The sequence below is a fragment of the Schistocerca gregaria genome, chromosome 2 (genome assembly GCF_023897955.1).
Source record: "Schistocerca gregaria isolate iqSchGreg1 chromosome 2, iqSchGreg1.2, whole genome shotgun sequence".
Classification (NCBI taxonomy): Eukaryota; Metazoa; Arthropoda; class Insecta; order Orthoptera; family Acrididae; genus Schistocerca; species Schistocerca gregaria.
Genome location: NC_064921.1, coordinates 546,610,537 through 546,638,237, shown reverse-complemented (window position 1 = coordinate 546,638,237; position 27,701 = coordinate 546,610,537). Strand labels below are relative to the sequence as shown.

The 27,701-nt window shown below is 41.8% G+C and overlaps 1 protein-coding gene across 2 annotated transcripts in view; it reads right to left on the bottom strand.

Annotated features, from left to right (window-relative positions):
• LOC126331832 (neuropeptide-like 1) overlaps positions 1–25,314 on the bottom strand; it is a 405,800-nt gene extending 380,486 nt beyond the window's left edge. Inside the window, exon 1 of one of the 2 annotated variants that reach the window (XM_049996525.1) lies at positions 25,215–25,314. In XM_049996525.1, coding sequence (XP_049852482.1) covers positions 25,215–25,280 — 66 coding nt within the window. In that variant the 5' untranslated portion in view covers positions 25,281–25,314. The remainder of the gene's footprint in view (positions 1–25,214) is intronic. The other variant, XM_049996527.1, reaches the window with a different exon arrangement.
• Positions 25,315–27,701: the final 2,387 nt, after the last annotated feature.

The window sequence follows — 27,701 nt, the reverse complement described above, 5'->3', positions numbered from 1 at the left end:
GACATCTCCTTCATGATGACAATAGTTGTGGTATACAAGAACTGTGACTAGTTCTCGGAATCCAGATGTAAAAATGATTAAAGGATGACACCGACTAAAGGTGTCAACATTTGCAGACCTAGCAGAATACCATCCTCTTTCCGGAAATAATCACTCGCTGCATTGGCAGCTTGCCAAAAAATGAGGGGATGGAAGTTCGGGAGCAGAGAAACAGTTCCAATAGGGAAGCGAGAACAACAGACGATGAAATTTTCTACATTCCAGGGCCGTGCAACCGAATATCTGAGAGACATGGACTCCGGGAGAGCACGTCAAAAAATGAGAACAGTAGAGTTCAAAGGGGAAGAAATATTGTTAGATGAGAGAACATCAGCTGGTAACCAAACAAGAAGGAAGAATTCTATCATCGTGCTTTGAAATTAAATTAAATAATCGGGCTTTGTCTGTGGCAAAATTCCCAGCGCTTTCACAGCACTTAAAAGTTACATAAAAGAAAACGGTTCACCCGAACAAGTTTCTGCCATCGATCGGTTGTAATTTCTGCAGACTATGACTGCGTACCTATCGCCTTTGTCTACAGAGTAGAATCAAAACGGAAGTGATAGGTTAAATATATAATTGCAGCTTTCCTTGAACACAAACTTTGCCTCAGTCTTGTAATAGCTGTCGTCTGGAAGCCAGGAAACATGAAATCTGATGCGACAGATTATACGGCATAAACTGCGCTTGTTTCTGAGGTGTAGAGTAAGTTACTGCGAGAACAGTAGCAAATTTTGCTGTCACTGCAACATACGATTTAGTCCAGCGCCCTTTTCATCGCCATTCTCCATTTTTCTGTATCATACATAACAACTTCTGTTCAAAGTGTCAGATTTTTTCTTGCTCTTCACCTAGATCTTTCTCTCCTTGTTACTTCTTCTTGCATTTACATTCATGTCCAAGGTTTTTTATCATTTCAATTTGCTTTTACCTTATTTGTAAGCCCTATTTCACAAGATCATTAATGTTATTGGTCTTTTCGGCCACATTATCTAGTAATATTACTAGAGGTTATGTTTCTGTGTATCTAAATAATTGTCATTTATGTTTTGCCACGCCCGCTTCGCCTCAATTTAGTTAAGCGCATCCACTGGACTGAAATACATACTCATTTGTATTTACATGGAGCATTTCTAAATTACATATCCTGCCATTGTTCTTATAGCTATAAACGGTTCTGGCCCTGCCTCTTTCTCCCTCAGTATACTTTTGAGCACGTAAGTACCAAGACCAGAACTTTTTACCGCTTATAAATGGAATGGCTGAATATGTATAGAAACGTTTCAAAACAATTCCATTACCAAAAACTGACTGTGATAGTGAAGCTGATCTGAAACAAGTCCAGCGTATGAAAAATAAATAAAAGTTGCTGCTCATTGATTATTAAATAATTTGTTAGCTGTGAGGCAAGGTGTATGCTAAATATTTGAAAATGAGTAATTATTTCAGGCCACTGAACATGTACAAAACTCAGGCGAAACGCTTATGTCAAATCTAAACTGCATTTGTTCAGTTGCACACAAACAAAACCACAAAAGCATTGATATAATATATTTTGCAAAGTTCTTTACATTCTCAACACAATCTCGTTTAACCACATCTGGTCTGATTGCTGAACAGCTTTAGTATTCAGTTTAAACCCTGGCGTCGCCGTGCACTTGTTGCTCTCGTAGAGTACTACCTGTCACCTCTGCGTGATTTCCATAGGCAACCGACTTCACAAACTGCTTTTCATATCGCCACGATTCGTGTTCGGGAGCAGCCGTTAGCTAACCTCTATCCGGTCACTGAGATTCAGGTTATCCATGGTTTCCCTCAATGTGTCACAGCAAATGCCGGAATGGATCCTATGAAAGAGGACACAGCCTATCACCATCCCCAGTCTGATTTTATTCTAGCTCGTGCCCCATATCTAGTAATCATGTTACTGACGGAAAGTTGAGCTCTAATATTTCTTCCGTTTTACATTTTCACTGCTTTATCAATCCCCATAGCTGTTTCACTCCAGTGTTCCATGTCAAGTCCTGAAATCAGTTAATCGGTATCGTAGCTGCCTCCTCTTCTGGTAATGCTTTCATCTACTATTTTTGCTTCTGATTTCCGTTTTATTCTTTATAAACCCACTTAAGATTTAGCTTCCTTCTGTTACAACACATTTTAAATCCTTACTGCTGTTCTACATGACAGAAAGATTCCTTTACAGAACCAAACAAAGATCACTGTTAGACACTTTGGCGATAAAAGTCGTGGAATGCCTCTTAATGTTCTGTCGGGCCTCACTTTTCCCGGCGCAGTACAGCAACTCGACGTGATATGGACTCAACAAGTCGGAAGTTCCCTGCAGAAATATGCCTCTATAGCCACCCGCAATTACGAAAGCGTAGCCGGTGGTGTATTTTGTGCACGAAGTCACCTCTCGATTACGTCCTACAGATGTTAGATGGGAGTCATGTCGGGCGATCTGGGTGGCCAAATTATTCGCCCGAAGTGTCCAGAACGTTCTTCAAAGCAATCGCGAACAACTGTTGCCCTGTGACTTGGCCCATTGAAAATGAAATCTCTGAATGGCCGCAAATAGTCTCCAAGTAGCCTGACATAACCAATTATAGCCAATGATCGGTTCAGTTGGAGCAGAGGACTCGGTCCATTTCATGTAAGCGCAGCCCACACCATTATAGAGCCACCGCCATATTGCACAGTGCCTTGTTGACAACTTGGGTCCATAGCTTTGTGGGGTTGCATTACAACCGAAGCCTACCATCAGCTCTTACCAACTCGAAACTCATCTGACCAGGCACTGGTTTTTCAGTCATCTAGGATCCACGAGTCCAGAGAGGTACTGCAGGCGATGTCGTGCTGTTATCAAAGGAACTCTCGTCGGTCGTCTCGCTGTCATAGTCCACTAACGCCAGATTTTGCCGTTCTGTCCTACTGGATACGATAGTCGTTCGTCCCACATTGATTTCAGCTGTTATTTCACGAAGTGTTGCTTGTATAGCACAGTCAGCGCTACTCAAACAGCGCTGCACTCGGTCGTAAAGTGAAGGTAGGCCACTGCGTAGTTCATGGTGAGAGGTAATTCCTGAAATTTGATTTTCTCGGCACACTAGTGACACTGTCGATGTCGAAATGTTGAATTCCCCAATGATTTTCTATACACAATGACCCATGCGTCTAGCTCCAACTACCATTCCGCGTTCGAAGTTTGTTAATTCCCGTCGTGCAGCCTTTATCACGACGGAAACCTTTTCACATGAGTCACCTGAATATAAATGACTACTCAGTCAATGCACTGCTCTTTAATACCTTCTGAACTCTATGCTATCACCATATGTATATGTACATATCGCTCTCCTATGACTCTCTGTCACTTCAGCGTATGGTACGTACATACCGTACCATTTAGAGGTGTAACACGTAAAACAAATTAGCAAAATTTGTGAATGATTAAATAATCAGTGCAATACTTCTAACTAATAATTGCATTAAGCTCAAAAGTAAAACCAAGTCGCGAAACATGTTTGAGCGAAGGATAATTAAAATTCTGGGCACAGTTTCCTACAGTACTCGTATTTACATGCGAATACGAATGGACTGCGCGTAGAAGCACTGTTGCTAAGGGTGGTTGTTTTTAAGTGTTTCATAAGCTGGAACTTTTAATATTTAGGTAGTAGGCGCTCCTACTTGCAGAGTTCGCCTGGAGCCTGCAACAAGATGCGGACCAGACGGAATAAACATGTTGCTAAATCACTGAATAACACTTAAATGATATTCTGAATCAGATATTCAAGTAGCTAACAAAGCGACGTAAGAGAAAAACATCCGCCCACATCCTGTTGCTGCCACACCGGAATGGTAGAGACCGGGAAGAAAGAAAAATAATTTGCTTCCAGGCAGAACAGATGCGGCAGCGTAAGAGCCGCAGCAGCGGGGAAGATCTGGCTTGAAATGAAGGTTATAAAAATGCTGCGGCGTGGCAGGTTATTTGCACTTACAAGTCTACTGCCACTGAAAGCGGGGCACAGCAACAGCATCAGGGCACGGCATTCTGAACAAGCGCAGAACAACGATACCATTACTGTGCCGTATAAACTTAAGGACGAGAAGAAACCCGTAATGATTCTACGCTCGCGTAATACCGTTCACGATACTCATATTTTTTGGTATGTGCATGAAAATAGCTACAGCATTCAACTCAACAAGAATCTAAACCGATACGTGTTGTACAGTAAGACCAAGAAATGGTAACTTATCGTTTGCAATTTATATTTTCCGCGTCTCAAAACTAACAGTAATTTGGCCGAGGCAAAGTGCTTTTGCAGGAAATGGAGGGGTCGTATAAGGAGGACATTAATTTCCTCAAAGCATTTGACACAATGCCATACTGCCGTCTGTTAAGTAGAAGCATACAGAATAGGTTCCCAGATATGTGAGTGGCTCGAAGACTTCTTCAATAACAGATCCATTATACTGTCCTCGATGGCGAGTTGGTGAGACACAAGGGTATCGTTAGCATCGCCCCAGGGAAGTGTGATAGGGTAGCCATTATCTTCTTTATGCATTAACTGTCTGGAGAAAAGGATGAGCAACAATCTGCCGTTGTTTGCTGACGATTCTGCAATGTATGGGACCGTTTCGGAATTGAGTGACTGTAGGAGGATACAAGATGACTTGGACAAAATTTCTAGTTGGTGTGATGAGCGGCGTGTGCTCTAGATCTAGGAAAGTGTAAGTTAACGTATACGAGTAGGAAAACTTTCGAGTGCAGCGTTACTAATGTGCTGCTTGACACAGTCACAACGTTCAAATATCTAGGTATAACGTTGCAAAGTAAAATGAAATGGAATGAGCATACAAGTATATTGGGAGACTTTTAAGAAAGTGTCATCTGTATAGGGCGCTAGTGCGAACCATTGTTGACTACTGTTGTGTTTGCGATTCGCACCACGTTGAATTAAAGAAAGACTTCGAAGCAGTTCAGAGGTGGACTGCTAGATTTGCTACCGGTAGGTTCGAACAGTGCGCAAGTATAACGGAAATGCTTCGGAACCTCAAGTTGAAGTCACTGGAAGCAAACTGTCGTTCTTTTTGAGGAGCACTACTCAGAAAATTTAGAGAACAGGCTTTTGCGGCTGACTGGAGAATGATTTTACTGCCATCAAAGTACATTCCGTGTAATGACCACGAATACAATATTAAAGAAATTAGAACTCGTACGAAAGTACATAGATAGTAGCTTTATCTTCGCTCTTTGCGAATGAAGCATAGAAGGAAATGATTAATAGTGGTATAGGGTACCGTCTGCCCGTACCATACGGCGGCTTGCGGAGTACGTGTTAACATGTAGGCCAAAGTCGACATTTAAACATTTTTCTTTACAGTCGAACTAAAGTCGTCGACAATCGAAGATATTCGCAGTATTTCGTATGTTGTTCAAGAAACTGGACCGAATGTACTTAGGTACCGTACAATACTGCTACAAGTCAAGTGTTATCAAGAAGTACTTTGGTTTCCATGAAAGCTGTATTTTAAGTTAGAGGATGACGTACGTCTACCGGCTCAATTCAGATCACAGTTCTAGACGATTACATCAGACATATTTAAAAATCTAAGGATGTTGAATAAACTGCAGAAATAATTACAAGAATTGTGTCTAAAGACAGTATTACAGACAAATCCTCGTGTTTCCCGTAAATATCCGAGAAGATTCTCTAAAGCTGTTAAAATTTCTCTCTTGTTCAGACAGAGAGAAACTTTTCCAACAGTCGACGAGTGCCTACCAAATAAGACACATTTTGTAAACTTTATGCTCCACTACCTAATCATCAGATACAAGTAGTTTTCTCTAACACGTGAGTAGTATGGGAGGTTTTAATTCGTTATATCTTTTTTAAATTTGAGAAAAACAGTAAACGCAGAAACTTTCGATTCCTCAGGGCATAATATTAACCGTTGACGTGGCTACCGAAATGTAAGAAACAATTATTTGTCTGCTGGAAGGTAGCAAGACACAAGTACTTGTAACTCAGTAGGTTAAGCGAAATCAATGAATGGTTTCAACAATATTTTTCATATGACTAAATCTGTATACTCTCCCATTTACAATTTTCTAAATTACAGTAAAATTCATAAACGATTATAATCATCCGTAAAAAATGTCTCTTTTATTATAAACACAGGATATATAGGGCTACACATCTAATACGCCACAGTTATTTAAAATAAATCAGCTCTTTTTGTTTAAAGACGATAATAAAATACAAAATTATGATTGAAAAATTACACGACATTGAATTAATATGCTGCAAACAAATATATTATTTTTCAAGTCTACATCCATTTTTCTCAACACATACTATAATATACGGATGAATGAAATATCGTTAGAAAGGTCTTTTAAACGGCTTCTGACATTGCGTATCGTTTTTGAACTAAAACTTACTATCTGTGGAAAATTTTAACATGAAGGAGAAATTTATCTATCATAGACAAAAGGGTGTCACGGATACCCAGCTTCATAACTTTATTTTACGAAGCTAACTCATTAATCACGAATAAGAGACTCCTTTTCAAATTATCTTATTACAAACACCATTTTATTCGTTTTAAAGTATTTATTAACTGAATAATTTGTATACAGTACTGTAATAGACAATAACCGCCGCCATTGCGCTAGTCCATTATCTCAGCGCGTCGTACAAATATACTTTTCTAAACGACTCTACAAATAGATGACAAAAGTCATGAGACACCTCTTAATATCGTGTCGGACCTCCTTTTTCCAGGCGTAGTACAGCAGCTCGACGTGGCAGGAACTCAACAAGTTGTCGGACGTCACCTGCAGAAATATTGCATATGCTGCCTCTACAACCATCCATAACTGCGAAAATGCTACCGGCGCAGGATTTCGTGCACGAAATGATATCTCGATTGCGTCCCATAAACGTTCGATAGGATTCATATCGGGCTATCTGGGTCGTTAAATCATTCGCTCAACTTGTCCAGAATGTTCTTCAAACCAATCACGAACAACTGTGGTCCGGTGACATGGCGGATGGTCATCCATAAAAATTCCACTACGTTTGGGAAGGTGAAGCCCATGAATCCCTCAAAATGGTCTCCGAGCGGACGAACATAACTATTTCCAATCAATGATCTCTTGAACTGGACCCAGTCCATTCCATGTAAGCACAGCCCACACCAATGGAGACCGCCCCACCTTACACACTGCGCCGTTGGCTAATTGGGTGCAGGGCTTCGTGGGGTCTGCGCCACACTCAAAGCCTACCATCAGCTCTCACCAACTGCAGTGGGAACTCATCTGACCAGGCTTCTATTTTCCAGTCGTCTAGGATCCAACCGATATAGCCGCAAGCCTCTCCTGAGAGGCTCTGCAGACTACGTCGTGTTGCTAGCAGAGGCCCTCTCGTCGTTCGTCTGCTACCATAGCCCATCACCGTCAAATTTCGCCGCATTGTCGTAACGGATGAGGTCTTCTTACGTCTCACCTTATTCCACGCAGTATCACTTGTGTGTTAGCACTGTTAACGTTACGCAAATGCCGCTGCTCTCAGTAGTAAAGTGAAGGTGGTCAGTCACTGCGTTTTCCGTGATGATAGGTATTGCTTGAAATTTGGTATTCTCAGCACATTATGGGCGCTGTGGGTCTCGAAATATTTGATTTCCTAACAATTTTCGGAATGGAATGTCCCGTGCGTCTAGCTCCAACTACCATTCCGCATTCGAAGTTTGTTAATTTCCCTTCGCGCGGCCATAATCACCACGAATATCTTTTCACATGAATCACCTGAGTACGAATTACAACTCCGCTATTACGCTGCCCTTTTATATCTTGTGTACGTGATACTAACGGCATATGTGTATGCGCACATGACTCTCCCGTGACTTCTGTCATTTCAGTGTACTTTACGAAACGACAAACGTATTTGTCATTGTCGCCTTGTTCTGTGATTTATCTATTGCTACTACGGCCTAACGTGCTTACTGTAGCTGAAAATGTTTGTCAAGGTAAATTTATAGGTTATGTGGCCGTACTGCCAGCCTCTGATCTCTGCCCGTCGTACAAGTCGGGACAAACATTCCGAATGCAAAACACATTTTTGGAGGCATGCAAATGTATATACAAGGAAGTATCATCAATTCATGATTATTATTTCACGTCGTTCGTTTCACTTGTAAAGATGCTTTCGCTTCATTCCCACATCTACATCTATCCCAACGAGTAAACGTAGTCCAAAATACTGTCATTATTTAAAACTATAAAAGTGCGAATGTTTCGCACGGGCCGCTGGTATTTATTATTTTCCAAAGCTGTTTTCGGCTATTGTGCCACAGCCAGATGCAAAAATAAATATGTGCGGCTGTGAAATTTTTGTGGGAACAAATTCTTTAATATACGGCAACTACAGAGTGTCGCAGTTGGTTTCCACAGATCATAGTTCTCAATATTTGACTAAAACTAGAAAGATTATTTAAGCAAAAATGAGATGTGAAATATTTAGATTGGATAAAATGTGTGATACATTAAATATCGAATTACATTGCAAATTTCAACAACTGTGCTGAGAGGAAAAATAAATGAGCAGTATATAAAAAATTGTTGCGACATCTTTATGTGGGTAACTGAACACTTATGCCATCAAAAGGTCCAATATTATAAACAGGTACAATAAAACAAGTGAAACTAAACAGATAAATGAAACAGCTGTGATTATAAAATTAAAGTTTTTAACAGAGCAAGTGAAAGTACAGTAACTGAAATAAAGGAGAAAATAGGATATGTAAGTAGTAGGCGTAATTTACGAGGTGGTTGCGATGGGATTATTAACAGTATCTGCAATTAGAAGTGGCGAGTAAGGGAACTGTGATCTTTCAGTACTAGGGTTGGGTGACAGGAAATCTTTTCATATTATAAAAGTTATGTATGTATGTTAAACATCTCCTCCTAAACTGCTGCATCGATTTGAACCAATCTTGGTACACGATCACTTCCTCTCTGGAAAGAAGTGCTATGGGGGCTGACCCACTTGTCGAAGGGGTGAGTTTGGTAGTTTACACGTAATTTCAAACTTTTAGGAAACTTCCTCTCGCTGACAACTCCCGCAAAATGATGAAAGGAACAATCTTTATCGCTTATCGTATTTTTCGCTGTTTATGCAATAAAACTGCCACATCCGGCATGACGTTTTAATTTATTATTTCTTTACCACTAATTCCATTTGTGACATATTTTGCAGCCAGTGTTCACATTTAGCACTGAATGTGCCTTCAAAATTCTATTATTGTACGACACATAGGCCATGATTGTACCCACGAGATGTATGGGCCCGACAACGAACTTGTAACACCACACTACTTGCCCGACATACATCATGAACGCTCGGCTACGTCCAGGAGCAGGCGGGTAATCATTATGTGAACGAGAAGGTACCGACTTAAATCCTGAAATTTGTAATTTGTTTTTGAGGCCGGCTGCGAAGTATTGATTAGTGTGAAACAGCAGTTCGCTTCCAGCCAAAAACGGTCGCTGCAGGTCGACAGACCTGTAGTGCGACGAGCTGTGGCGCACACCACACAGCCCGTACATCTCGACGGCTCCGGTTAAGGAGATATGACACACACTGAGATGGGTGAAAAACTGCATCATTTCGCATAGCGTTTTATTTTATTACTGCATTACCATTAACTCTCTTCGAAACATATTTCGTAGACAGCATCCACATATGCAGCTAAATTAATCTGCACAATTATATCATTGTACGCCCTGTAGTTCAGGAGATATGACGTTATAAAGACTGAGATGTGTGAAAATCTTCCGCATCATGCATAACATTTTATTTTACTACTTCTTTACTACTAATTCTACTTGCAACGAATTTTGCGGACAGCATCCGCACATATCACTGAATGTACTGCAAAACTTAATCATTGTGCAATACATAGTTCAGGAGATGGACGTGGCAGACTTTTAGCTGTGTGAAAACGAAACTGTAGGGTGAAAAATTTAAGTGGCACGTGTGTATATGGGTGAAGCAGGAGGTAAAAAGCTCCTCCCAAATTTCAGCTAAGCTTGGTACACATATTACTATCTGGAAAGACCTACTACGGTCCTATGAACCACCAATGTCTTTTTGTATTGGAGATGATGAACAGAGTAGTGTGGGGAAATAAGAGACGGTGAGACTGACAGTGGGAAAAAGGATATGGAGTCATGTAGGGGGAGGACGAGAGGGACAGAGGAGAGAAGAGCAAAGAATTGACAGGGATGGGTTGGAGGAGATGAACATATAGAGGGGAGAAAACACAGAGGGAATAGAGAGGGAGATACGGACAGGGGCACGAGGAGATGAAAAGGTGAGAAGAGGATTTTCACAGGCAGAGGGGGATGCCTGAAAGACAGAGAGAGAGAGAGAGAGGAGCAGAAAAAGGGGGACGGAAAGTTGTGGGTTCAGGAGGTGGACAGTGGGAAGGTTTATCTGTGTAGCAAGAGTAATAGGAGGCAGATTTCAGACAACCTAACAGATCAAAACGAAAATTTCTGTTCCGACACTGACAATGTTGAGCGTTTATGGAAAAAGTTCAAGGCAATCGTAAAATGCGTTTTAGACAGGTACGTGCCGAGTAAAACTGTGAGGAACGGGAAAAACCCACCGTGGTTCAACAACAAAGTTAGGAAACTACTGTGAAAACAAAGAGAGCTTCACTGCAGGTTTAAACGCAGCCAAAACCTCTCAGACAAACAGAAGCTAATCAATGTCAAAGTTAGCGTAAGGAGGGCTATGCGTGAAGCGTTCAGTGAATTCGAAAGTAAAATTGTATGTACCGACTTGACAGAAAATCCTAGGAAGTTGTGGTCTTACGTTAAATCAGTAAGTGAATCGAAACACCATATCCAGACACTCTGGGATGATAATGGCATTGAAACAGAGGATGACACGCGTAAAGCTGAAATACTAAACACCTTTTTCCAAAGCTGTTTCACAGATGAAGACGGCACTGCAGTTCCCTCTCTAAATCCTCGCACGAACGAAAAAATGGCTGACATTTAAATAAGTGTCCAAGGAATAGAAAAGAACTGAAATCACTCAACAGAGGAAAGCCCACTGGACCTGACGGTAATACCAATTCGATTCTACACAGAGTACGCGAAAGAACTTGTCCCCCTTCTAACAGCCATGTACCGCAAGTCTCCAGAGAAACGGAAGGGTCCAAATGATTGGAAAAGAGCACAGGTAGACCCAGTTTTCAAGAAGGGTCGTCGAGCAGATGCGCAAAACTATAGGCCTATATCTCTGACATCGATCTGTTGTACAATTTTAGAACATGTTTTTTGCTCGCGTATCATGCCATTTCTGGATACCCAGAATCTACTCTGTAGGAATCAACATGGATTCCAGAAACAGCGAACGTGTGAGACCCAACTCGCTTTATTTGTTCATGAGACCCAGGAAATATTAGATTCAGGCTCCAAGGTAGATGCCATTTTCCTTCGACTTCCGGTAGACGTTCGATACAGTTCCGCACTGCCCTCTGATAAACGATGTAAGAGCCTACGGAATTTCAGACCCTCTATGTGGCTTCATTGAAGAGTTTTTAGCAAACACAACACGGCATGTTGTTCTCAATGGAGAGACGTCTACAGACGTTAACGTAACCTCTGGCGTGCCACAGGGGAGTGTTATGGGACCATTGCTTTTCACAATATATATATAAATGACCTAGTAGATATTGTCGGAAGTACCATGCGACTTTTTGCGGATGATGCTGTAGTGTACAGAAAAGTTGTAGCATTAGAAAATTGTAGCGAAATGTAGGAAGATCTACAGAGAATAGGCACTTGGTGCAGGGAGTGGCAACTGACCCTTAACATAGACAAATGTAATGTATTGCGAATACATAGAAAGAAGGTTCCTTTATTGTATTATTATAGCGAAACGAACACTGGTAGCAGTTACTTCTGTAAAATATCTGGGAGTATGCGTGCGGAACGATTTGAAGTGGAATGATCATATAAAATTAATTGTTGGTAAGGTGGGTGCCAGATTGATATTCATTGGGAGAGTCCTTACAAAATGTAGTCCATCAACAAAGAAGATGGCTTACAAAACACTCGTTCGACCTGTAATTGAGTACTGCTCATCAGTGTGGGATCCATACCAGGTCGTGTTGACAGAGGAGATAAAGAAGATCCAAAGAAGAGCGGCGTGTTTCGTCACAGGGCTATTTGGTAAGCGTGATAGCGTGGCAGACTCTGCAAGAGAGGCGCTCTGCATCGCGGTGCAGCTTGCTGTCCAGGTTTCGAGGGGATGCATTTCTGGATGAGGTATCGAATATATTGCTTCCCCCTACTTATACCTCCCGAGGAGACCACGAATGTAAAATTAGAGGGATTCGAGCGCGTGCGGAGGCTTTCCAGCAGTCGTCCTTCCCGCGAACCATACGCGACTGGAACAGGAAAGGGAGGTAATGATAGTGCCACGTAAAGTGCCCTCTGCCACACACCGTTGGGTGGCTTGTGGAGTATAAATGTAGATGTAGATGTAAAAGAGGAAGGGAAAGGAGAAGGTGAACAGAGGAAGGATGTAGCATGTGATGGACAGTTATGGGGAAGGAGGAGTAGACGGATTGAGAGAGAAGGAAGGAGGAGATGAACTAAAAGTAGTACCCCATACCCCATCTTGCATACATCAGTCTGTACCGAAAAGTAATATCTCCGAAATTTGTTATTCGGTTCTCAAGATCGTTTGAGGTACTACATGTTATGCACGTTACTCGGTCGACTCTCCCGTTTCGCTGACGCAGTTGCAATCGTCTGTCTATAGAGGGCACCGAATGTAGTGTATAGCATGGCGGTGTGTAACGCAACTCCTTCGGTTTACCGCGAGACCCCCAGAAAACTGAAAGTACTGATTCGAAGAGTGGAGCACCCTCTTCTTTAGCGTGACAATGCCAGACAACAAGCGAATGCTGCGACATCTGCAATAATCTGAGGCCTTTGTTCTCTGTCATCGATCATCCTTCATTCAGTCCCAACTAGGTCCCATCCGACTTTCATCTGTTTCCAGAACTTAAATGAAACCTTCAATGATCTTCTTTTATGGTTAAGAAGTGGTGCAAGCAGGGGTGGAGGTGTGGCTCTGTCACCAAAATGAACCATTCTACAGTGACGGTATCAGCAAACTAACCTCTCGTTGGGAGAATTATGTTAATCACCAGAGTGACTGTGTTGAGAAATAAATGTGTGAACATGAAGAACAAAGATTTAGAAAGTTAATAAAGTACGTTTTGTTTAAATCTTCAAGAGTTTTCACGTAAAAAAAATGGGGTTGTTAGTTTGAAGCACGGCCTCGTAAATGGAAAATACAATCTGTGTGTGTTTCATTTACAATAGTATATTTCTACTAAGTAGCAACAGGAGAATCAGTTACAGGATATATGTTCATTAATTTCCCATTATTTTAAGGTGGTTCATCGTACATGTTACTTAAGACTTCATATTGTATATTGTAACTGTGGTCTTCTTTAACCGAGTGGTCTGCAGAAGTAGAGCCTCCAGTTGTGAATCTCTAACTTGACTTGTATGGTGTACCTCCAAATGTTTTAGCATTGTCCTGGCAGAAAGCCCTCTATAGAGTTTACCGCAATGACGTGATTTTGTACGTACCACTCTTTTCCATAGCCGAAGTGCTCCCTTTATCAAAGGGCAAGTGTGTAGGTGATCAAATCATCAACCTAGTAAATAAGAGCAGGAGACTATGTGGAAGAAGTTACGGGCTTTCGGCTCCTGCTCTGGAGGATGAGGATGTTGCAAAGCCCCATCTGCTGTCCTATATTCTGTTTTATATTATTTTCCAAAATCAAAGAGAATGCTGCTATGATCATTCAAGGTCTAAAGTAACTTCCTTCTCCCGTCATCCACTAGAATTAGTGCTACGTTCCCAGTGTCACCCTTCCTTCTTTAATGAGGAAACCGTAACGAAACAGTTCCTATCAGTCTGTTCAAATCTCTAGCAAAAACCTCCTCAAAAACAGAAACTGATTCATTCTTGTGGTACACGGATGAAAATAGTATAATGACATTAACTAATTTACCACTCTTTTCCCATTTGGGATTGTATGGAAACCAGTTACTATACAACAATAGCTAACACCTTAATTGATCAAAACTGTGGAACACATCTTTCACCGCTGTGATCAGTCTTTTAGTTATTGTTTCCAAAAACTAACTTTAATGAGTGTCTGCATATATCTCGTCCCTTGCTAAACTACACCACGCGTCTGAATATGTGACTCAATAGTTCTCACTCTGGATCGACACCCAGTAGTTCTAAGGGACTCTGACTAATAAATAATGATGCTTCACGTATTTTCCCTTAATAGATGGGGTCTGCATAGTTTGTAATTTATATGGTGTCCTTTCATTATATATGTGTATTCAACGCAAATTTGGTTACTGTTACAGAAAATGCGAGAGACTTTCTCCAGCATTGATACAAGTACAGTGGATCTTACCTCTCAATTGAAACAATGCAGACGGAGGTGACGCTCTACCAAAGATGGTACCTTGCACTGTAATTCATCTTTCCCTTTAACTTCTCCACGTATTGTGTTCTGCAAAGTCTTACGAAACGGCTGCGTCCATTTCTTTCGAAACCTTACACACTACAGTGTCATGTCTTTAAACTCTGTATCTGAACTCCAAACGCAGCGCACTGAGACTACATTACTTAACAGCTACTCGACGTAGTGTGGTCAGATATCAACTGATACACTTGAATGTGAGTGGGTGTATCAGTGGCACTCGATTCACAGCACCCGGAATCTTCTCACAGAATGCTATAATAATATGAACATTAGATGACAAAACTTTTAAACTGATCACACATCACTATCCATTTTCATACTCACTCTCTCTTAACATTCTCACTTGAATCTCTGCATATTCTTTGTTAACCACCTATCGTATCCTTGCCTAAAGTATACGAACACATACGCACACACACACACACACACACACACACACACACACACACACACTATGTGATCTAAAGTATCCGTACACCTGGCTGAAAAAGACTTATAAGTTCGTAGCGCCCTCCATCGGTAATGCTAGAATATGGTGTTGGCCCACTCTGAGCCTTGATGCCAGCTTCCACTCTCGCAGGTATACGTTCAATCAGATGCTGGAAGGTTTCTTGGGGAATGGCAGCCCATTCTTCACGGAGTGCTGCACTTAGGAGAGGTATCGATGTAGGTCGGTGAGGCCTGGCACGAAGTCGGCGTTCCAAAACATCCCAAAGGTCTTCTATAGGAGCCGGCCGGTGTGACCGAGCGGTTCTAGGCGCTTCAGTCCGGAACCGAGCTGGTGCTATGGTCGCAGGTTCGAATTCTGCCTCGGGCACGGATGTGTGTGCCGTCTTTAGGTTAGTTAGGTTTAAGTAGTTCTAAGTCAAGGGGACTGATGACCTCAGATGTTAAGTCCCATAATGCTTAGAGCCATTAGAACCATTTGTTCTATTGTATTGAGGCCAGAACATCGTACACGCCCGACCATTACAGGGATGTTATTGTCGTGTAACCACTCCGTCACAGGCCGTGCATTATGAACAGGTGCTCGAGCGTGTTGAAAGATGCAGTCGTCATCCCCGAATTGCTCTTCAACAGTGGGAACCAAGAAGGCGCATAAAACATCAATGTAGGCCTGAGCTGTGACAGTGCCAAGTAAAACAACAAGGGGTGCAAGCCCCATCCATGAAAAACACGACCACACCATAACACCAGCACCTTCAAATGTTACTGTTAACACTACAGACGATGGCAGATGGCGTTCACCGGGCATTCGCCATACCCACACCGTTCCATCGGATCGCCACATTGTGTACCATGATTCGTCACTCTACACAACGTGTTTCCACTGTTCAATCGTCCAATGTTTACGCTCCTTACACCTAGCTGCTTACGAGCAGCCGCTCGACCATGAAATTCAAGTTACCTCATCTCCCGCCTAACTGCCTTAGTACTTGTAGTGGATCGTGATGCAGTTTGGAATTCCTGTATGATGGTCTGGATAGATGTCTGCCTTTGTGCTGTACTTGTCCCATCACGTTTCCACTTCGCTATCACATCGGAAACAGTGGACCTAAGGATGTTTAGGTGTGTGGAAATCTCGCATACGGACGCATGACACGTCCCCAGCTCGTGGTAGTGCGGTAGCGTTCTCGCTTCCCGCGCCCGGGTTCACGGGTTCGATTCCCGGCGGGGTCAGCGGTTTTATCTGCAATGTGATGACTGGGTGTTGTGTGTTGTCCTTAGGTTAGTTAGGTTTAAGTAGTTCTAAGTGCTAGGAGACTGAGGACCATAGATGTTACGTCCCATAGTGCTCAGAACCATCTGAATCTTTTTTTTTTTTTTTTTTTTTTTTTTGACGTATGACACAAGTGACATATAATCACCGTGAGTTCCTCAGAGCGCACCATTCTGCTCTCTCACAATGTCCAGTGACTACTGAGGTTGCTGAAATGGAGTACCTGGCAGTAGGTGACAGCACAATGCACCTAATATGAAAAACGTTTGTCATTGGGGGTGTCCAGATACTTTTGATCACATAGTATATATATGAATTAAGCTACTTTTGTTGTTCGCAAACTGTAATACCAGGACATGTCCATTACCCTTGTAAAAGTGATTTATGCATGAATAAAAGTATTATTAATACTACATATTTTCAACTAACATGAATCTCAGCCTGAAAATACCAAGGTTTAGCCAGAAAGCCGCTTTGAGGGGGGTAGGACGTCAAACGGGACGACTTGGAGCATGAGGGACACCATAGGAATTTTCAATTTCCACTGTCTATACTTTTAAAAATAAATTCATAAAGCTTTGTCAGAATGACCAGAAAGGATTCAGGATTTACCCTTATACTGGTGGAAGTTCAAAAATATAAGAAAATATTTTTTTTCATTTGTATTTCACCTTTTGTTCACTTGCCGTTGGCTGCATTTGTTGCTATAGGTACACTTTTCTTCGTAAGTAAGGGTGATTCTTCGATGACTTTTGCACAGCATACAAACCATACCTTAGGTGCATGAAACTCTAGAATTTTCCAAATCTATTAAAAAGTGTGGTAAAAATTGAGATAATTAATTACAAAATTTGAGTTTTTCCTAAGCATGAAGTTTACAATGTCACAGCACATTCATTTTTTCATAAATTAAATAATTTCTAGAGTTTCATACACCTGTAAGTATTGTTTGTATGCTTCGCAAAATTCATCGAAGAATCTCTCTTGCTTATGAAGAAACGTGTGCCTATAGCAACAAACGCAGCCAATAGAAGTGAAAAAATGATGAACTTCCACATGTAAAAAAAAAATGTGATTTTTTTTAACTTTCACTGCTATGATTGTGAATCCTGAATCTTTCCTGGTCATGCTGACAAAGTTTTATGAATTTATTCGTAAAAGTATACACATGGAAATTAAAATGTCCTGTGACGTCTCTCCTGCTCCAAGACGACCCGTTTGACGTCCTACCCGCCTTAAGTGAAAAATGTGTTCCTCGACAATTAGCTTCTTCGCCTTCCCACGGCCTACAAGTCATCGTAGCCTACAGGCTCTCGAATAAATGAATTGTCTGGTTGGAAGTATCCCAACACCGCTATGAAATATGTAACCGACCACTAGTTGTCCAGAGAGCGGTCTAGCCAGTATTAAAGGAGGTGCGGGGAGTATTTCGTCGTCAGTAGAGAAGCAGTAACAGCACAGAGGTTCGGATAGCAGAGCTCAGTGACTTCTAACGTGGGCTGGTCATTGGATGGCACCTGAGTAAACAGTCAGAGGGACATTTCAACCCATCTACATCTGCCCGAGTCGACTGTTGTTGATGGCATTATGAAGTAGAAATGCTACCACGCTCATCTCAAGTAATGTCGGACAGGGACCGCGATCATTGCGGACGGTGGTTGCAAACATTGGATGAAATCAGCGCCTGAAGTTACTTGCGAGTTCCAAAGTGTTGCAAATAGTCTAGCTAGCACTGTGGCTGTGGATAGGAAGTTAAAGAGAATGCGATACAATGGTCGAAGACCTCCTCATTCTATAGCCAACGATAAGCGACGCTCAAAGTGGTGCAAAGAGATACGCCACTGGCCAGCGAGTGTCTAGAAACGAGTGAATCGGAGTGATGAATCACTACATAGCCTTTGGCAATTCGCTCGAGGGATTTGGGTACCGCGAATCCCTAAAGAACGAATACTGCTATCATGTGCAGTACCAACAGTGAAGTACCGAGGAGGTGGCGTTGCGATATGGGGGAGTTAATTGGTTAGGGCGTGGGTCCCCTTATTTAACTTAAGAAAACGCTAAATGATGAAGGATATGGACACATTTTACAGCATTGTGCACTGCGAACAGTAAAAGAAAGTTGGGAAAAGATGACTAATTGTCTCCAAATGACAGTGAATCCTGTCATGAAACAGCTTCTGTGAGGCAGTGGTTTGTGGACAGTATCATTCCTAAAGGGGTCTGGCGTGCGCAGAGTCCCGGCTTGAGCACAATGGAACACCTCTGAGATGAGTTACAGCGTTGACGTCGCTCAGGACCGCAGTGTTCAACACGGCCACCCTCTTTGGTTTCGGCTCTTGAGGAAGAATGGGCTGACTTTCAGACACCTTACTGACAGTGTCCCGGCAAGGTTGAAGTCGTCATAAAGCCGAAAGGTGGACACAACCCATATAAATCTCCACTATTTGGTGTTCAGATACTTTTGGTCAGATAGTGTAGAAATGAAGAAGAGCGTAATGAGTCACGTCCACACACGGCTATCCGTTGCAGCATCTATTCATCTCATATTCGCATTCCCCTCTCACTCAGATAGCTGCATCTCCTTCCCCTTTAACATCTGACAACACACACACTTAAATCAAATTCTATACTCCACGAATGCTACTTAATTGCTAGTTCATAGCTATCTCTAGTAACCACTGTACATTTCGTCGTAGCAGAGGTTTCAATAAATAATTTATCCAGAAATATTCTTAAGAATCCTACGACTGAATCAGTGAATCAGAAAGCTTGCTATGCATTTTCTGATAGTGTGTGAGCACCCCTGCCTTAGGTAAGCGAACAGTTGAGCTTTTCTTTTATTTCTAGGCCGTTTCACTCTTTGATATGCTTTCAGATGCCTTAATCGAGACCTGGACAATCCGTATGAAAAGATTAGTACGTCTCATAATGTAGCTTTCTTTTTAGATTCAGACAAATGATTATTCCGAGCCAGTATCACTGTACACGTATTCCCCACAATTCTACCACCTTCAGGTGTTAGTTCTCCATAGATAACAAATTTATAATTTTTATCAATAAATGAATAAAAGGCAGCTTCATCACACTGCTGATTCAAGATCAGAAACAAGCATTTAATTCGACCACAGGAATAATGCCCACTCTGTGGCTCCGTTATGTTTGATACGACTGTATATAGTAAAGCGAACATTTGCTTGACATTAAAAATGAAAAAGTGTGTAATAACTACAGCAATAAGGAAAGTACACCTTCAATGCGTTACCGATGTTGATACGCCTGGAATAACGGTGCGTCGGAAGAAGTCATTATTCACATATAGCAGCTGCAACATTTAAAATTGATTCACAAACTTGAAATAACAATAGAGTCAAAGTAGGGTCTTTGTTGCTACATGAAATCCTGAGACGTTTTATGTCAAAATGAGCTAAAAATTGGTAGTGGGTGTTTGGTGTACGTCTTCAATTAATTATTTGAGTTATTTTTCATAAAATTTTATGAGCTTCACGTAGTACGAATCTGGTGACAAAATCTTCACTTCAAGGTAGTTCTTTAAGTATATCCATATTCGCATATTGACTTTCATGTTATCTACACGTACACAATATGTACACCATTTCTCTGAGAAGTTCTTACATTAATAGGTTATGTAAGAACATCTTTCCGTCGAAGGAGATCAGTGATTGACTTATTGTGAACTTACTTTTATTTAAGACGCAACCACATTCTACGACGGCTTATACTGGTCATCAATGCTTTGTTCGCCAAATGGCGCCCATGAGTAGTAGCATCTAAAGATGGCGAATGTAGCCGAAAGCGGCTACGATTGTGTTATAGAACGTGATTAGGATTGAAATAAGAGGAAACTGACTTTAAAAGGCTGTGTTGACCAGCACAGGGGAACATCAGTAGATAGCCAGAAACAGTGTTACAGAACGCACGAGAGTTATTTCTCTCCAATATAACACTGAAACAAAATTTTCTGTAAAATTAAAAGGAAGGTCAGCGTTGGCCGTAATATTGATGTTTTATTGATAGCAGAATCGATTTTCACACATAGTGATCATCTTCAGTGCTGTGGTGTACAAATTAAACTCAGACACTGAAGATGATCACTATGTGATCGAAAATCGATTCTGCTATCAATAAAACATCAATATTACGGCCAACGCTGACCTTCCTTTTAATTTAACATATATGGTCGTTGTGCACACAGCACTCCATGGAGCCGCCAATCAATAAAATTTTCTGCACTTGGATTGCAAGAGTCGGCAATTGATACATGATTTTTTTTAAATAAGAAAACAATTTTAAAGTGAATGAGAGAGACTGCCTTAGACTTGAAACTATTTTCTTAATAACATTTCTAAAGTTCTAAGCTTCTAAACAAATTTTTTCGACTTTTAGTGACAGTGAATTGTTTGAAACCATGAAGATTCTATTAATAGTTACTTTTGAAACTATATTTTATTTGCTAATTCGATGAATGGGCATTAATGCTCATAAATATACATGAATTATTCCGTGTGTTATGACTTCCACACTCGGAACCCTTTTCAGTCCTGTCACACAAGGATGATCGCACGGCCGATGCCTTCGTAATCTTCTGGGGCTATTCAGAAAGTAGGGAATGACCGGTAGGGAAAGGGAAATTATACAAAAAGTCAAAAATGTTTTGTTTGCAACATTTAACTACACTTTCCAGCTACTTCTGTGCAAATCACCGCTCCGACTTAGACTCGTCATAGAATGCAGCCTCTGTACTTTCCGACAATTTCCTACAATGGACTGAAGCTTGTTGTCTGTGCCAAAATGTTGTCTTCGTAACCAGCGGTTCATTTGAGCAGAGGGCTGTATGTTGGGTGATTAAACATTAAACATTTTCTATTGAAAACACTGCAGGAGCGTCCTCATTGGCCCTGCAGTGTACAGCCGAGAACTGTCACGAAGAAGGAAGTACAAGACCGTAACGCTATGTGGGGTTGCATGAAATCAGGCGAATTCTGTCGGCAGGCACTCATAGAGTGAGGGAGACACGCACACTCGGCTGGAGGCGCCACTTTCTAGGCATCTTTACGCGGTCGCTGTGCGCTTGGAACTGAGAAGAGTGACGTGACGCTACAGGAGTACTAGAGAGACTGCGCGACACATCTAAGCAAAGTTTTATCCGGTTTTCTCTGTGATTTCCATTTCGCGACCGATAGTTGCTTATCTTCCGAATAGCCCTCGCATGTTGCTTGGCACGGACTTCGTCGTTCTGCATGAGATACGTCATTATGTTTGAGCTCTGAAAGTGTTCACCGATACTTCAACAGTACAAATGCAAGACCTAGACGATGTAATTCAATCGTTTGTCTCAATAAGTCTTAATATAGCAACAATGATAACATTGATAAATAAACATGGAAAGGCAATCGCTCCAATCACAAATTTATAGATAAAATCGCAGCGTGTTTCAGGAATTAAATGTCCGTTGAATTAAATGTCCGTTCTCAAGTAAAACATTTATGATCGACTATCTTACAAATTCTGCCTGTTTTTCACATATGAATCTGTATTTCAACTTGTTCCTGAATTTATACTTTTGTCGATGTGGTCATAGAAATTTATTCCTGTGATGCATTGTCGCCTTATGAATAAATCTGTGACTGAAACGATTGCCTTTGTTTTATTTATTAAGTCTGGTCAGTCATATTAAGCAACCATTGATAACAGATAAATTAGGATTTAACTGAAATGCGGTAATTTTTTGTGAGTCATTTCCTCTCTTGCCATTCATAAATGTCTCTATAGTGTGACTAATTGTCAAAAGAGATGATAGTTTGTGAACATTACTGAGAAAAAATGAGACGGATTAACTGTTATTGGAGTAGCATTTTACTTTGGCAACAGTCCGCCATAACATAATTAAGAATGACACAGGAAATTATAAATTATATGAAGTGTATTTGTAAGTCCAATATGGTGTAGCATACAAGAATCTTTTAACAGAAATGTGAAGATGTGCAGAAAGTGTTACTGTCGAAAATACCTGGGTAGCGAAAACAATGATAAGTTTTTAGCTTAACAAACCTCATACCCTCATTGCAAACAGTGTCACAAATGCATGAATCATTTACAACAGGAAGCACATTAAAAACGTCAGAAACTGATTTTTCTTTAATTCTTGTGCTTAGTTGCTTGCAAAATGTACTTCCCCTTATTATTGGTACACACTTTACAACAATAATGGCATATTAACGCAGCTTGAGACACCGCGGTGCCGTGATACGCTGAATAGTACATAATCTGTTAAAGTCGGTGGACTATGACTACATTTTCAGACTGATAGGCTACATAAATTTCTCGTTCGTAGCAAAATTATTATTGACAACTACATCACTTGCTTTGGCGTATTTTTTTTTAGTGTTGCTTAGGAAATCAATACAGTATCCTCTCACGCAGCAGTAAAACAGGTGAAAATATGTAGAATAAGACATAATTTTTCCCAGTATCATCGCTTATACAATGGGATCAAAGTAACTAACCCAGCTTCAGACTGCTCTCTAAAAATGGACCGAATGCGACGTTTTTGCACATACAGTAAGTAGGAATGACAACGTTGCCATGAAAATAAAGTGTATGTAAAAAGGGGAACAGCAATATTTTTCTCGAACTTCATGTTAGTTTAGAGCAGATGATAAGCTGCTGAGAGGATACTTAAAGCAAAGTGATAGTTCGGCATTGTACTGAAAATACTGCGCAATTTCATGACGAATAGAAAACAAACAAATGGTGAGTATATCCTGAAATAACATAAGTGAAAGTCGCGGATGTGCAGAAGGAGAAGACTCGGTTTTCAATGTTATACGCAACGGATTAAAGTAGTGTACGACTGCGGGATTCGAGCAAAATTTCTTTCCATTTATGAATTGGTGCTACCGGCATAGCTGTCTGCCCTTAGATGATTGAGCTGAGTCAGAATCACGTGGGAAAAGCTAGATTCCGAATTTTTCAGTATTCGGCGCAGCAGACAGAACCTCTTACGTAGGTTCATTAGACACACTGTTTTAATTTAGCGATGATACTGCTCTGCGCAGTTCAAGAGAGGCCACGAAAATATTGTCAGGGTCTGTTGAGGCTATTTCTTTAACTGAAACTCGATTGGAGTATATTGTCACGCTTGGAAACTGTAATTCGTAATGACGATACAGCAAAATATATTAACTATAAACAAAAAATTAAGACTCATCTTTTCCGAGTTATTTTCAGCTTTAAGAATCGAGCTTAGTGACAATTCCACAAGCAAATAAGCTTACATATAGTTTATAATCTTATCGTTATGGCTATGCATAAAATACTTTATTACCTGCAGCTGCATTAAATATACAAAACAAAACCATCAAACAACGCCTTTAACGTAAAAATCAAAGCATTTGCCCTATTATGAGAGATTATTCCTATAACCTGTCATTTAATCCGCAAAAGTGAAACTTTTAGATAATTCGCCAGCTTTGCCACACGGAGTAAATTGCAGTAATTAACAAATAATTCCGAAAGATCCTTTCCTTTAATTTTCCGCACCTTTTGCATTAGAGACACTTAAGAAAGAAATTTCCTGTCAGTGAGGGTTTTTCAGTTTAACAAATTCAATTTTTTTGTAGCTACCACTTTCCTTAGCGAAGTTTTCTGTCTTATGTCAGATACCTTCTGCGACAATAATGCGTTCGGATAGCATGTGCCCGAGAAGTCTTGGGATGAGTAAAATCCGGTTCAGATCTTTCACATTTAACGAGTCTTTTTATAATAGAGAAATTTTGTATATCTTCCATGAAATGAATGTCACATTGTGGGCGAAGCAAATTTATTAAAATTAAGTATTTTTTACTTTGTAAGTTTACATTAACTCTGGTAGAAAGCGCCTAACATTTTGTAGACGAAGTTTGATCTTTCACGTAACAGCTTCTATTCTAAAATTAACTTTTATTTGATTTATAAAATTACCAATATTGGTTTGCAATTTCATGACGATTTTCAACAAACAGCTTGCCGCCTGGCGCTCTTACTTCTTTTCCTTTCTATTAGAATTAATACTTCGTAGCGCTGCAACAAGGTAACAGTTTAACAATTCGACTACTTAGCGAGATCTATACTTTGTTAGCCGAAACGTTTAAGCTTACGCTTTGAGATGAGACACACACAAAAAGAAAAACATTTACAAGCGATTTTCTGACGCTCAGTTTCATCAAAATGTGAATCAAACCTTACTAAAGTTCATTCATTTTATTAGTTCAGCAGACGAACTTTGAAACTAAGCACTATAAGCCAGTTAGTGTCATACTAGCATTCTTCAGCACTCGCTGCCTAACGTTTGCCAGGTAAACTAATATACAGAGTGATGAAACTGAACGTGAAAAATGGGCAGAAATTGGATTTTTGTCAGGGAGACTGATGTTATGCCCCGAGACATCGGATTTGTTGTATAAGGTTAGGAAACAACCGCATCAGCACGACGTAAAAATTTCTGAAACGTAATGGCAACCAAGAATAAATTAAAAGTCGCATTTAGAGAGCTATATGATTATAAATTCTAATACTTGAAAATAATGTAGGAAAATTAATAAACTGGATTAAAAAATTTAACATCTAGGAGTAACTGTTTGTTAGAATACTTGGCATTGTATATTGACCTGCAGCTCTAATTGCTGCATTCTCTAAGTAGGGCCTTCCCCATTGTTGTGCAGTAGACACAGGGGGAAATCAGGAGAGGTGTACAACAGGTAAGCTCAGTTGGAACCAATCCATTGATGAGTGGCTCTGAGTGGTGCCATCGTTTGATGGCGCTAGGGGCGGGAGGTTGCGGAAGGGCGCCTACCTGCGGAGGGCGCAGCGCGGCGACGGCGAGGGCTGCGCAGAGGGCAGCGAGCGAGCACCAGCGCATCTTGCCGTTCGCGTCGCCTCGCAGTCTGGCCACGAATGTGCGCCGCCCCGCTGCGACGCCCCTTATATAGGCGCCGACGAAGCTACCGCGCAAGCGCCGTGGCGGGGGCTGCGTGGGCAGCGGCATGGCGCGCCCTCGGCCACCCCCTCGACGGACGGCTAAAATTTCCACGTCAAATTCTCGAAGCCCCCGTGACGTCATGTGATAATACTGCCCGAGCGGAAGAATGCAGAGAACGCCAAGTTGGTATGTGTGGGATCTGAATAACTTTAACAAAAATTGGAGGAATTAAATAGTAACGCAATTACGCACTACCTACACTTGGGAGCTATAGGACGAAACATTGCGCAACACTACGTTTTTGTCAGTAGTGTTCTTAGTTTTCGTCGTATTTCCTTTCAGCTCAAAGTGCTTAGACCTGCGAAAGACATGTCTACGATTGTCGTAAGCTTTGCGCTCTGACTTAAAATCCAAGTTATATGGAGTGTGACACACTGTTGAACAACGACACTATATCGTTTGAAGCGCGTTGCAGTTGAAGCCAACCATGCGCAAATACTATTCGCCTCCACACAGTCCAACAACACTTGTACAAACATCAGTTTGTGCTTCGATTCTCTGGATGGTTCAAATGTTTCAAATCTACATCTACATATATACTCCGCTAGCCACCAAGCGGTTTGTGGCGGAGGGCACAATTCGCGCCAAAGTCATATTCCCCCCCCCCCCCCCCCCCCTCTGTTCCACTCGCGGATCCCGCGAGGGAAAAACGACTGTCTTATCGCCTCAGTACGAGCTCTTATTTCCCTTATCTTTGAATAATGATCATTACCTGATTTGAAAGTTAGTGGTAATAATATATGCTCTACATCTTCGGTGAAGATTCGATTTCGGAATTTAGTGAGCAGTCCCTTCTGTTTATCGCGTCGTTTATCTGCAAGTGTGTCCCACTTCAAACATTCTATGAGATTTGTAACGTTCTCGCTATGGCTAAATGCACCATTCACGAATCTTGCCGCTCTTCTTTGGACCTTCTCATTCTCTTGAATCAGACCCAACTGGTAAGGATCCCACACACACGAACAATACTCCACGACTGGACGAACTAACGTATTGTAAGCTATTTCCTTTGTTGAATGACTGCATCGCTTCAGGATTCTACCAATAAACCGCAATCTACAGTTCACCTTACCCGTTACTTGTGTAATCTGATCATTCCATTTGAGATCATTTCGAATAATCACACCCAGGTACTTGACTGATGTTACCGCTTCCAAAGACAGATCATTTATTTTGTACTCATACATTAATGGGGATTTTCGCCTTGTTATGCGCAGTAGGTTACACTTACTAATATTGAGAGATAACTGCCAGTCACAACACCACGCATTTATTTTCTGCAAATCCTCATTGATTTATTCACAACTTTCCTGTGATACTACTTTCCTGTAGACTACAGCATCATCGGCAAACAGTCTAAGGCCGCCGTCAATACCATCAACCAGATCTTTTATGTAAATCGTAAAAATCAGAGGATCTACACTCCTGGAAATGGAAAAAAGAACACATTGACACCGGTGTGTCAGACCCACCATACTTGCTCCGGACACTGCGAGAGGGCTGTACAAGCAATGATCACACGCACGGCACAGCGGACACACCAGGAACCGCGGTGTTGGCCGTCGAATGGCGCTAGCTGCGCAGCATTTGTGCACCGCCGCCGTCAGTGTCAGCCAGTTTGCCGTGGCATACGGAGCTCCATCGCAGTCTTTAACACTGGTAGCATGCCGCGACAGCGTGGACGTGAACCGTATGTGCAGTTGACGGACTTTGAGCGAGGGCGTATAGCGGGCATGCGGGAGGCCTGGTGGACGTACCGCCGAATTGCTCAACACGTGGGGCGTGAGGTCACCACAGTACATCGATGTTGTCGCCAGTGGTCGGCGGAAGGTGCACGTGCCCGTCGACCTGGGACCGGACCGCAGCGACGCACGGATGCACGCCAAGACCGTAGGATCCTACGCAGTGCCGTAGGGGACCGCACCGCCACTTCCCAGCAAATTAGGGACACTGTTGCTCCTGGGGTATCGGCGAGGACCATTCGCAACCGTCTCCATGAAGCCTGGCTACGGTCCCGCACACCGTTAGGCCGTCTTCCGCTCACGCCCCAACATCGTGCAGCCTGCCTCCAGTGGTGTCGCGACAAGCGTGAATGGAGGGACGAATGGAGACGTGTCGTCTTCAGCGATGAGAGTCGCTTCTGCCTTGGTGCCAATGATGGTCGTATGCGTGTTTGGCGCCGTGCAGGTGAGCGCCACAATCAGGACTGCATACGACCGAGGCACACAGGGCCAACACCCGGCATCATGGTGTGGGGAGCGATCTCCTACACTGGCCGTACACCTCTGGTGATCGTCGAGG